Consider the following 12291-nt stretch of genomic DNA (forward strand, 5'->3'; position numbering starts at 1 on the left):
GTCACATATATTTTCCAGCTACAGCAAAATTCACGAGTGTCGGATAAAGGATAAACAATAAATAATCATACAAAAGTGTAAAAATCTGATAACTAGAAGGATAAATGGGTAAAAAATTGAAAATAAAGGAGAATGGGGGAGCTGATCAGAAAATGTGGATGCCAATGGTAACTTTTTTTCTTTTTTTTTAATTTTTTCACATCTATTTTCCATTCAGAGCAAATTCCACGACTGGCAGACACAGAATAAAGTTTAAATAATCAGGCACAGGTGTGAAAAGCTAATAAATAACGCGATAAATAGGTTAAAAAATAATAAAGGAGAATGGGAGTCGATCGTAGAAAAGTGGACGCTAAATACAGATTATGTCTCAAAGTTTTTTCAATTTTGTCACATTTATTTTCCACCCAGAGCTAATTCCACGGGTGTCAGATAAAGAATAAACATTAAATAATCAGGCATAAGTATAAGAAGCTAATAAATAAAGGGATAAATGGGTAAAAAAAAAATAAAGAAGGAGAGGAGTCGATCAGAAAAATGTGGACGCCAAATGTTGTTCATACCTCAAAGTTTCTCCAATTTTTTCACATATATATTCCACCTGGGACAAATTCCATGAGTGTCAGATAAAGAATAAACTCTAAATAATCAGACGCAGGTGTAAGAGGTGGATAAATAAACGAATAAATGACGGAAATAAATAAAATAAAAACTGAAACAGGGTGCTTTGACGTCCCTCTCCCCTCCCCACGATCAGGCCATCCCATCTCCAGGCGGCCACCTCGCTTGGCTGAGCACGAGTAGGGAGAGAAGGAGGGAGGGAGGGAAGGAGAGAAGGAGGGAGGGAGGGAGGGTAGGAAGAGGGAGAGAGACGGTGGGAGGGAGGGAATTAGAGAGAGTGGAGAGGGTGGATGGAAAGATGGTGAAATGGACAGGAGGGAAGGTGAGGAGACAAAAGGGGGTAGAGAGAGAAGTATAAGGGGAGGAAAAGATAGAAGAGAGAGAGAAAGGGAGACTATAGAGGAGAGGAAAGAGGATGGGGGAGGGAGGCAGGGAATGAGGGAAGAGGGAGAAGAAGAGGAGGAGGAGGGAGGGAAGGACAGCAGGGGAGAGGGAGGGGGAAAAACACTGGGAAGGAATGAAACAGTGGATGGGGAGGGAGGGAGGGGAGAAAAATCTGAGGGAAGGAAAGTAAGGGAGGAAAGGGGAAAGAGAGAGGAAGGGAAAGCGTGAAGGAAAGAATGGAGGGAAGAGAAAGACGGAGGGAGAGAAAAAAAGGGGGGGGGAAGCATAAGAAAAAGAAAGTGAAAAGATGGAGGAGAGAGGAAAGAAAGAGAGGAAGGAAGGAAGGAAGGAAGGAAGGAGGGAGGGAGGTAGAGAGAGACAGATAGGGAGGGAGGGAGACAATGGAGAGAAAGAATATACAAACGAGAAACACAAGACAGACATAAACAGATGGATAGATAGACAGACAGAGACAGATAGACAGCTGAGGGGAAGGGAAGAGGGAGTGGGGTGGAAGGGGGGAGGTGGGAGTGGCGCAAAAAGGGGGAAGGAATGGGAAGGGGAGGGGGAGGAAGAAAGGAAGGGGGCGAGGGGGAGGAGGAAAGGGAGGGGAAGGGCAAAGGAGGAGAGGGGGGGGAAATTGGGGGGCTGGAGGTCAAGCCAGGTCACTCACAGGGATATGGAATTAAAATATCATTAACTCAGGTGGTGGTGTGTGAATTCTCTCTCTCTCTCTCTCATAAGACCTCTTTAGCAGTTAATTTTTTTTTATAGTAAAGAAGTACCAATAATTTACTTTACTTCTTTACTCTGATTTACTTTACTAAGGAGGAAACCCCTCGTGGTGAAGCGCCTAAGGATTCATCTTCCTCCCTTCCTGGTAAATATCTATCGTAAAATCTATATATCTATCGTAACAATCTATATATCGCATAAGCAAGTATACTCTCTCTCTCTCTGGCATATTCTTAATGGTCTGTTCCCTAAGTCTCAGCAGTTCATGTACCTGCCACACTCCCACGCATGTCACCACTTCGGTGCTAATACCCACCGTCGGTAGTGAATATGAGGTCTGATCGAAAAGTATCCAATCAGAAAAGTGTGCTTTGTGAGGGCGTGACGAGCGAGCGAGCGCCATGTTAACACGATTTCCCTCTGATAAGAAAGTTATAGGCGGACTCTCTGATATTTAATTATTAGTTATCAAAAAAACAGTGTTACAACGGAAAATCTTTTTTACTTTGATTTCATAATTCAGGAGTTCACCAGGTACAGCCAAACACTCCCTTGGAAAACTCGAGATTCCAAGGGGTTCCTATGCCTTTATGGGTGAATTTTTATTTGACAAAATTTATTGAACGAATATATCACATGAAGAAAGACTCTACTTCTCATGGGAGTAAACTTATTAGCTTCTGCTCAGCATAATGGTCGGGTCGGGCCGGGCTGCTCATTGCAAACTTAACTGAGAGTAAACATCACTCGCTCGCTCGTGATGATCATACATATATTTTTTCTCGTCAACCGCTTGGAACAAGAGGATGCAACTCAGTGAAGTGTGTCCTTGAAACAATGTGTGCATCTTGGAATACCTTTAGCACTGCCACCCTGCTCAGTCAATGCCGAGCAGCGTCTGAGGTTGTGTTCTTACCTGCTGCATATTCGTTTTGTGCTGCAACGACCGAGCAAATATAGAATTGTTACTGTGTCAGAGTCTGTCAAAAAGTTCTATCAAAAACTTGGCGACATGCAATCTGAAACCACCAGGAAGATTCCGCAGGCTTTTGATGATGAAACTATGGCCAAAGAAGGCAAGGGACATTCTGCGCAAGATAAAGGTCATGCTGACAGTTTTTCTTTTCGACTACAGGGTGTTGTTCATTACGACTACGCTCCAGAGAGCCTAACAGTCATTAAAGAGTACAGTCTGGGAGTTCTCTGTCGCCTACGGAATGCAGTGCCACACAAGGGACACGAGTCGTGGGAGGCAGAGGACTGGCATCACCACGACAAAGCTCCAGCCCACTCACCCCATCTCATCCAGGATTTTTTGGCCAAACACGGGATCACACAGGTCCAGCAGGCTTCCTACTCTCCTGACCTGACTCTCTACTCTCCTGACATGGCTCCCTACTCTCCTGACCTGGCGATAAACCTGACTGGTGATATTACGAGCGTGCGAAGCAATGTTTACTCCACATTCAGCTGAGAAATAAGTGGCCCAACACAACCCAACCCAGCCCAGCCACGATGGTTTTCAAAGGCCAATACTATGTGAGACAGAAAAAAAGATTCCTTCACCAGGTAGTAGGTACACTCAATAAATTATATTTTTAGCTATATATTTACTCGTCAGATCAAAGAAACACCTTGGAATTCCAGCTTTCCAAGAGAAGGTATCAAGGGCTTCAACTGACATGCTCCACTATCAAATCGATTTTACTATGTAAGTGGTACGTGCGAGGTGCGTTTTCACTTTCATATGTTGATTGTACGAGCGCACGCGCGTGTGTACGTGTGAGAAAACCTGAAATTATATGTTTCTGCTCAATTATTCTTCTGTTATTGATCACTTACCTCACCAGAAATGCTGGAAGTTTACATTAAGACGAAATTATGATGACAGGCGTATGTACAAACGCTCGCTCGCTCGCTCGTCACGTGCTCAAAAGGCGAACTTTACTGGTGGTATTAGCGGGGGTACTTTTGTAACATGGTGGGTCTTGTGGTAGATTAGCCATGCCTGTTACAACGAAATGCGAATTGTCTGGGCTCGATCTCACGTCTTTTAGGACTGAAGCCAACACCTCTCACCACTCAACCACCACCTCCCTTCTTCTCTCTGAATATAGCTTCAAATTTCTCCCTTATTCCATTCTTTGTCTTCCTTCCAAGATTATCTCGTTCTTCCTCTCTCCCCTCCCTTTATGCCTTCCTCTCTCCCTTCCCTTTATGCTTCCCTGCCTTCCCTTTACGTCTCCCTCCCTGCCTTCCCTTTATACCTTCCTCCCTCCCCTTTATATCTCCCTCCCTCCCTCCCCTCTATGTCTCCCTCCCTCCCTTCCCTTTATACGTACCTCCCTTGTCCACTAAAGCAGCCGCGCCGAACCAAACCCGCTCAGTGTGCCGTGTGCCTGTGTCTAGAGTGGACGTGTACGCGCGAGTGCTGCGAAGGGAGGGTGTCGCAAAATCCCTCTCCGTGTGTCAATCCCGCCCCTCCCCGACACCCTGACACACGCGCCGGGGCCTAGGAGTGTCAATCCCTCGAATTCAAAATGGTACGTGTCCTTGGCGTGGGGTTTGAGACGGTTTTTTTGTGTCCGTTGCAGGGGAGTATTTGAAGTGGGCAAGGACGGGCTCAGGAGTTTGTCTACGCTCGGCTGGAAGTGAAAGTTCGGCTATCGGGGCTCACACGGGGATACAAAAAGGAATACAAAACAGGGAGGAATACAAAACTGGGAGGAATACAAGAAGGAAGGAATACAAAACCGGGAGGAATACAAGAAGGAATGAATACAAAACTGGGAGGAATACAAGAAGAAAGGAATACAAAACTGGGAGGAATACAAGGAAGGAATACAAAACTGGGAGGAATACAAAACTGGAATACAAGAAGGAAGGAATATAAGGAATACAAAATTGGGAGGAATTCAGGAATAAAAACCAGGAGGAATACAATGAATACAAAATTGGGAGGAATACAAAACTGGAATATTAAGAAATTCAGGGGGAATACAAAACCAGGAATACACAAATTCAGGAAGGACAGAATCGAGATTCCAAAACCGGAAGGAATACAAGAAGGAACATATGAAGGAATACAAAATTCCAAAGAATACAGGAAGTAATACAAAACCAGTGGGAATACAAAGAATTCAAAACCGGGAGGAATACAAAATCGGAATGAACACAGGAACACAAAACCAGAAGGAATACAAGGATACATAAAATCAGGAGTTATACCAAGAATACAAAACCCTGAGGAATACAAGAAGGAATACAAAACCGGGAGGAATACAAGAATACATAATCGGGAGAAAATACGGAAAAGAAAAAACTGATGGGATACGACAAGGAATACAAAACTGGGAGGAATACAGGGAATACAACACCAAGAGGAATACAAAAATAGAAATACAGGAATACAAGCCTAGAGGAACACAAAGAATACAATACCTGGAAGAGTACAAGGAATGTAAAACCTGCAAGATTACAAGGAGTACAAAGCCAGGGGGAATACAAAGCGCAAGGAATACAAAACCAGGAGGAATACAAAACGAAGGAAATACTTTGAAACGCCACGACTTGGTATAATACAGAAGCACAAGGAATACAAAGCTAAGAGGAATACAACGAATGCACAACCAGGAAGAATACAAAACCAAGACAGAAAAACAGGAGGAATACAAATCCAAAAGAAAAAGATGCAAGGAAACTACAGGACCTGGAGTACAAAACCAGGAAGAATACAAAATCTTGGAAATACAAAACTAAGGGAATACAAAACCTGAACGAGAAAGATTAACTGAATACAAAACCAGAGGAAATACAGCATTACAAAAAACACAAAGCCGCGAAGGAATACAAAATTTAGAAGGAATACAGGACTGAATACAAAGTGAAATACAGTGAGATGAACAACCTGGAATTCAAAACGCGGACGAATACAAACCCACAGGACGATACTAAAGCTTGGAGGAATACAAAACCCCAGGAAAATTACAAAATGAATTCAAATTGGAAACTGGGAAACCACAAAAAACAGAGGGATAAAATGAATCCAAAATCGGGAATACAAAGCCTTCTGTAATTAAGGAGGAATACAAAACCCGAAAAATACAAGACCACGATATATATTACACAAGCAGGAGTACAAATAGGTAGAATCCAACTCCCTGAGGAATACAAAGCTTCATAAGAATACAACACACACAGGAATACAAAAGCAGGAGAAATATAAAGACCAGGAGGAATACAAAACTGGTGAAACTTGAACCTTCTTGAATTCTAAAAAAAGGAATACAAAACCATGACACAATAAAAGAAAATGTGACGAATGCAAACTGTGGGAGTGCAAAAAGGCAAGGAACACAAAACCTGGAAGTTCAAGGCCAGGATGAATACAAAAACTGGAGGAATACAAAGCCATTAACACGTAACAGACAGCTAAAGAATACAACATCCACAGAAATATTTGAGTCCGTAAACTGACGAATACAAGACTTCAGGGAATTCAAAGGCCATCGAATACCCTTGAATACAAAGCGAGGAATACAAAACTTAAATACAAACGCGGACGAATACAAGACCAACAGAATCCAAAATCAAGCGCCTTTGTAGCCAACTTCTCTTGTTTGAACTCCCCCTTTTGGATTCACCTGGGATTTTGAAGGAAGTTTTGTACCCTTAGCTAAGAGAGAGAGGGGGGGGAATGTGTGTGTGTGTGTGTGTGTGTGTGTGCGCGCAAATTATCAGGCAGTTATTTATTATTATTATTATTATTATTAGTGCATTTCCAATCCCACCTCTCTATCTATCCGTCTATCTATCTATCTCAAAATACAACTATCCTTTTCATCTTCATCATTCTCTCTCTCTCTCTCTCTCTTTCTCTCTCTCACAGCCCCGCCCCCGCCCCAGGCTCGACCAATCAGAAGCCAGATACACCTGTCGCCTCGAATTCTGATTGGCTGAGGACACAGGTGGCCTTGGGGGGGGGAGACCCGGGAAGATATTATTATTATTATTATTATTATTATTATTTTCTATATGGGTCTCTTACTACTGATTATTTTTGTAGTAAAACTTGTGAAGGACAGGGAGTATGAAGATGACAGTGATAAAATAATAATAATAATAATAATAATAATAATAAAATAACTTAATAATGTACTAATAAATCTTCTTATACGGTATCAAAACATGAAAATAATAATAATAATAATAATAATGATTTTGCACCTTCACACTTTGCTATATAATAAAAGTCTAATATCACATTTATATCAATTACATCTTGACCCCAAACCTAATTACTCTAAATGAAAGGTGAGTCAGACAGGTGTGGGTGAGGATGGGTGTAGGTGAGGGTGTGGGAGTGAGACAGGTGTGTGTGGGTGTGGGACAGGTGTGCTTGTGTAGTGTAGTATGAGTCAGTTATGGAATTCAGACTCTCTCTCTCTCTCTCTCTCTCTCTCTTTCATTAAATTTGCAAACACCTTTCGGCTTAATTCCTAAGGCGATATCACGAGAGAGAGAGAGAGAGAGAGAGAGAATCAGGTACACTGGTTCTCTTAACTGATCTGAGTGTGCTTTTGCGTGCATGTGTGTGTGCGTGTGCTTGTGTTAATAATATGCATTTATAGTTTGATATAATTCATATATCCACCTGTTAAACACACACACACACACACACACACACACACACACACACACTTCCCTCTCTATCTCTAATTTAAGCTATCTTTCGGCCAGTTATCACGTCAACATCTGCAGTCTTTTCTCTCTCTCTCTCTCTCTCTCTCTCTCTCTCACCCTGGAGCCGAAATGAATGGAGTGACGAATATGGTGATGAACGACACAGCCAAGCCCGCCTGAGAGAGAGAGAGAGAGAGAGAGAGAGAGAGAGAAATACAAACACCATGACTAGGTATGTGAATGTATGAATGTTACGTAATCAGTGTATATATGTATGTACGTATGTATGTATGTATGCACTGATGTATGTACGTATGTATGTATGTATGCACTGATGTATGTATGTACGCACTGATGTAGGTATGTATGTGTATGTATGTATGTGCAACCCAACTCAACATACAAGGTCCGTACACAGATCCGATACCCAAGAATGCGCAATCACCCTAAATTGCGCAACTGACGAACTGCGCATGAGATTTAACACTCTTTACTCCTGTGTGTGTGTGTGTGTGTGTGTGTGTGTACGGAAACTCTAAAATGATGGAATGAATGATGAATGAGAAGTGTGAATGAGTGAAATAATACGAAGAACAGCAAATACTGATGATGGTAAATAGTAGTAGTAGTAGTAGTAGTAGAAGATATGTTAATTAATAAATAATAATTCGTGAAAAAAAATATTATAGTTAACAGTATAATTAGGTTTAAATTTCCTTAAAAAAAAAAAAATCCCCCTTGTAGATAACCAGACGATTTAATTTCGAAAAAAAATAAAAATAAATCGTAAAATAACAGTTGCTTGACATTTTTTGGGAAATTTTTTGCTGAGTACCTGGATCAGAAAATTTTGGAAACGTGATGATGTAAATGAAAGAGAGAGAGAGAGAGAGAGAGAGAGAGAGAGAGAGAGAGAGAGAGAAACAGTACAAGAATGGAAGGCAGTATGAACACAGAGCAAAGGATTATGAGATGGAATGATAGTCACGAAGAAGTGCAAAACATAAATAAAGACTGGAGATTTATAAGGATTAATCAGAAGAGCTAGAGTGGGATTAACGTCATTTAAATACGATTCTGTTAAACAATAAAGGTCCGCTAAACGATAATGGTCCGCTAAACGATAATGGTTCGCTAAACGATGATGGTTCGCTAAACGATGACGTAAGAGCGATCAAATATGGTAAATCTACTTAATATAAATTCCTATAACACCTGTAGAATAACTTACCTGTGGCGATAATTACAGTAAAATACACTAGATGAACATGAACATTAACATAACAAAACATGAAGAACAATAAAATCAATACAACACATTAAACGTAATAATAATAATAATAATAATAATAATAATGTTAAATGAGATACGAAATAACATGACATTTACTGAGACGATGGAAATATTCTAATAATGGTTTTTATTATTATTATTATTATTATTATTATTAGTAGTAGTAGTAGTAGTAGTAGCAGTAGTGGTTGTAGCAGTAATAGTAGTAGTAATAGTAATGGTGGCAGTAGCAGTAATAATAGCAGTCGTAGTAGTAGTAATCATAGCAGAAGAAGAAGAGGTGGTAGTAGTAGTAATAGTAGTAGTAGTAGTAGTAGTAGTAGTAGTAGTAGTAGTAAAGTAAACATAAGAAACCATAAAACGTATTCAGCAAATAATAATAATAATAATAATAATAATAATAATAATTTTTAACACTCACCATCCCCCGACGAAGCAGCTATCAGATCAAGCCTGAAAAAAAGAAAAAAAATATTAGAGAGAGAGAGAGAGAGAGAGAGAGAGAGAGAGAGAGAGAGAGACTCCTCCCTTCATTAGCATATAACATTTGTTCCGGCGAAGAGCAGGTGTGTGTGTGTGTGTGTGTGTGTGTGTGTGTGTGTGTGTGTGTGTTGATGTGTATGTGGATAGATAATGTGTGTGTGTGTGTGTGTGTAAACCAGAGTATTTTAAAGCCTTTTTTCACAAGTTACTGATCAATTTCACAATCTTTCACAAATTACACACTTTAGTACTGTAACATGTAATCTCACTGTGTACACCTGTGAAGTATCTGTCTGTCTATCTATCTATCTATTTAATCAACTCAATTTCTTTTCGCAGGTGACGATAAAACCCAAAATATGCGTCACCTCCATCTGTAAAGCAAGTGTCTATCCATATGTCTATTTATCTATCTATCCATCTATCTATCTATCTACCTACTGATCTATCTATCCACCTGTCTATCTAACCCAATCAATTTCTTTTCCCAGGTGGAGCTGAAGCCCAAAGTCTGCGTCACCTCCATCTGCATGTGTGGCGGTCTGCATCCCCACCTCCCTCCACACCACACCACCACCACACCGCCGCACCACCACCACCACACCCCCGCCACACTCCTCCACCACCACGCGAAGGCTGCCTCAGGACCGCACGCGTCTCGGATCGTGCGGAAATACAGGCGATCGAGGTTAAGACGGGTCAAGAAGCAGGAGTTTAAGAAGCTCAGAGATATGGTACCTTCCTTACAAGAAAAACATATGGTGTCAAAGGTGAGGTTTCCAGACCTTTGATTATTAAGAAATTTTGAGTTTGGGGGGGGTACTGTGATTATGAGAGTGATAGTGTTACTACTACCACTACTACTGCTGCTGTTACTACTACTATTACCACTGCTACTACTATTCTTTTTCTTATTTCTCAATCGAAAGATAAAATAATTCTTCCAGACTCTCCTCCCCACGCACTTCCTCTCACTCAGTCCATTTCTTACTCTCTCACTTTCATCTGGCTACATCTCTCTCTCTCTCTCTCTCTCTCTCTCTCTCTCTCTCCCTCACTCACTTTCTCACTTTCTCTCACAGGTGGAGGTGATTGAGGAAGCCATTAAGTATATAGATGAACTTCACACCGCGTTAATACAGCGATTCAGAACCAGAGGCCTGCCCGCAACTCTAGCAGGTGAGTGTGTGTGTGTGTGTGTGTGTGTGTGTGTGTGAGAGAGAGAGAGGGGGGGGGTCGCGTTCCTTCACCATACAGGGACCTCCTACGACTCCACCCTTACACCACCACCCCGCCTGCCACCTGCCTAATCCCTGCCTCACCCCTACTGCCTCCCTGCCTCACCCCTGCCACCTGCCTTACCCCTGCCACCCTGCCTCACCCCTGCCACCCTGTCTTACCTCTGTCTCCCTGCCTCACCTCTGCCACTCTGCCTCACCCCTGTCTCCCTGCCTCACCCCTGCCACCTGCCTCACTCCTACCACCTGCCTCACCCCTCCCCATCCCCCCCGTCTCTCTCTTTCTCTCTCTAACTTCCGTAATTAGAGAGCAAGTCTTTCTAATAAGGGACGGGACACCTATATAGTAAGAAGTGTAAGTGTATCTCTCTCTCTCTTACTTCCATGACTACTTGCCTAACTACCTATGAACTGTACCTATTTATCATCCTAATTATCTATCTATCTATCTATCTATCAATATCCATCTACCTGTATCCGCCTATCTATCCCATCTATCTATCTACCTACCTACCTACCCGCCGACCTACCTACCTACCTGACTGCCTCACTCTCTTCCTTTCCGCTCCACTGCCTCTCTCTCTCTCTCTCTCTCTCTCTCTCTCTCTCTCTCTCTCTCTTTTAGTTTTTTTTTTCTATATCTGTTCTACACTGCATCACCTTCCTTGTCCTCTCTCTCTCTCTCTCTCCCTGGCTACCCTAATCACCCACCCCCTGCTACTTTCCTACCTCCAGCTTGCAGGGAAGGAAGGGAGGGACGAAAGTAGGAAGGAAGGAAAGGAGGAAGGAAGGTGGATGGACAGGTAGGTAGGTAGGTAGGTAGGTAGGTAGGTCTGATGCTTATCCTCTTACCCCTCCACCCAGTTGCTGAATCCGCCCCCCCGCTGCTGACTTCAGTGTGTTTATCGCTGACTCTCTTCTCTCAGCATTACTCCCTCCTTCTTTAGCTTCCTCTTTTCTTCCTCTTTTATGTTCACTCTTTTACCTACCTACCTACTTACCTACCTACCTAACCGTCTACCTGCCTACCCATCTATCTACCTACCCCTCTACCTACCTACTTGCCTACCCATCTACTTACCTACACACCTAACACGACACCTCTCCTTCCTTGCCCACGTACCTACCTACCTACCTACACACCCTCCTACCTATGGACGTTAACCTACCTACCTGCCTGTCTCCTTCCTTTCTTAATTTACCTACCTACCTACTTACCCACACACACCCCTCCATACCTACCAACCCATCCACATACCCTCCTCCCTACATACCTACCAACCCACCCACACACCCTCCTCCCTACCTACCTACACACCCACATACCCTCCTCCCTACCTACCAACCCACCCACATACCCTCCTACCTATCAACCTACCTACACACACACCTCCCTACCTACCTACTCACATACCCTCCCTTCCTACCTACCAACCCACCCACACACCCTCCTCCCTACCTACCTACACACCCACACACCCTCGTCTCCACCTACCTACCCACATACCCTCCTCCCTACCTACCCACCTACCTACAGCTTTCACAACTATACTTGGAGCTCTGATACCTAGTTCACAGCACCTGTTAGCACGCTTAGATATGCCTCTTGATTCTGCTCTTCATTCCCTCCATCTGTCTTCCTTCCTCTTCCTCTTATTCTCTTCTTCTTCGATTCTTCTTCTCTCTCTATTCTTCTTCTTCCCTTCTTCCTATTTATTCCTCCTCCTCCTTCTTTTCTTCTTTCCCTCCCCTCATTCTCACTTACTTTTTTATATTTCTCCTGAACTTTTATAATTCTCTCTCTCTCTCTCTCTCTCTCTAAGCTTTCACACCTATACAAGGTAAAGTGATCCC

At 42.6% G+C, this 12291-nt stretch overlaps 1 protein-coding gene across 1 annotated transcript in view; it reads left to right on the plus strand.

The window, feature by feature from the left end:
- The first annotated feature begins 4188 nt into the window (after positions 1-4188).
- Positions 4189-12291, plus strand: part of LOC145407178 (uncharacterized) — a 29844-nt gene continuing 21741 nt past the window's right edge. Inside the window, exons 1-3 of the mRNA XM_080278208.1 lie at positions 4189-4283; positions 9691-9969; positions 10282-10382. Of these exons, the coding sequence (XP_080134334.1) occupies positions 4281-4283; positions 9691-9969; positions 10282-10382 (383 nt within the window). The 5' untranslated portion in view covers positions 4189-4280. The remainder of the gene's footprint in view (positions 4284-9690; positions 9970-10281; positions 10383-12291) is intronic.

The sequence above is a fragment of the Coenobita brevimanus genome, chromosome 72 (genome assembly GCF_032717465.1).
Source record: "Coenobita brevimanus isolate Jiangsu-jjx chromosome 72, ASM3271746v2, whole genome shotgun sequence".
Lineage (NCBI taxonomy): Eukaryota > Metazoa > Arthropoda > Malacostraca > Decapoda > Coenobitidae > Coenobita > Coenobita brevimanus.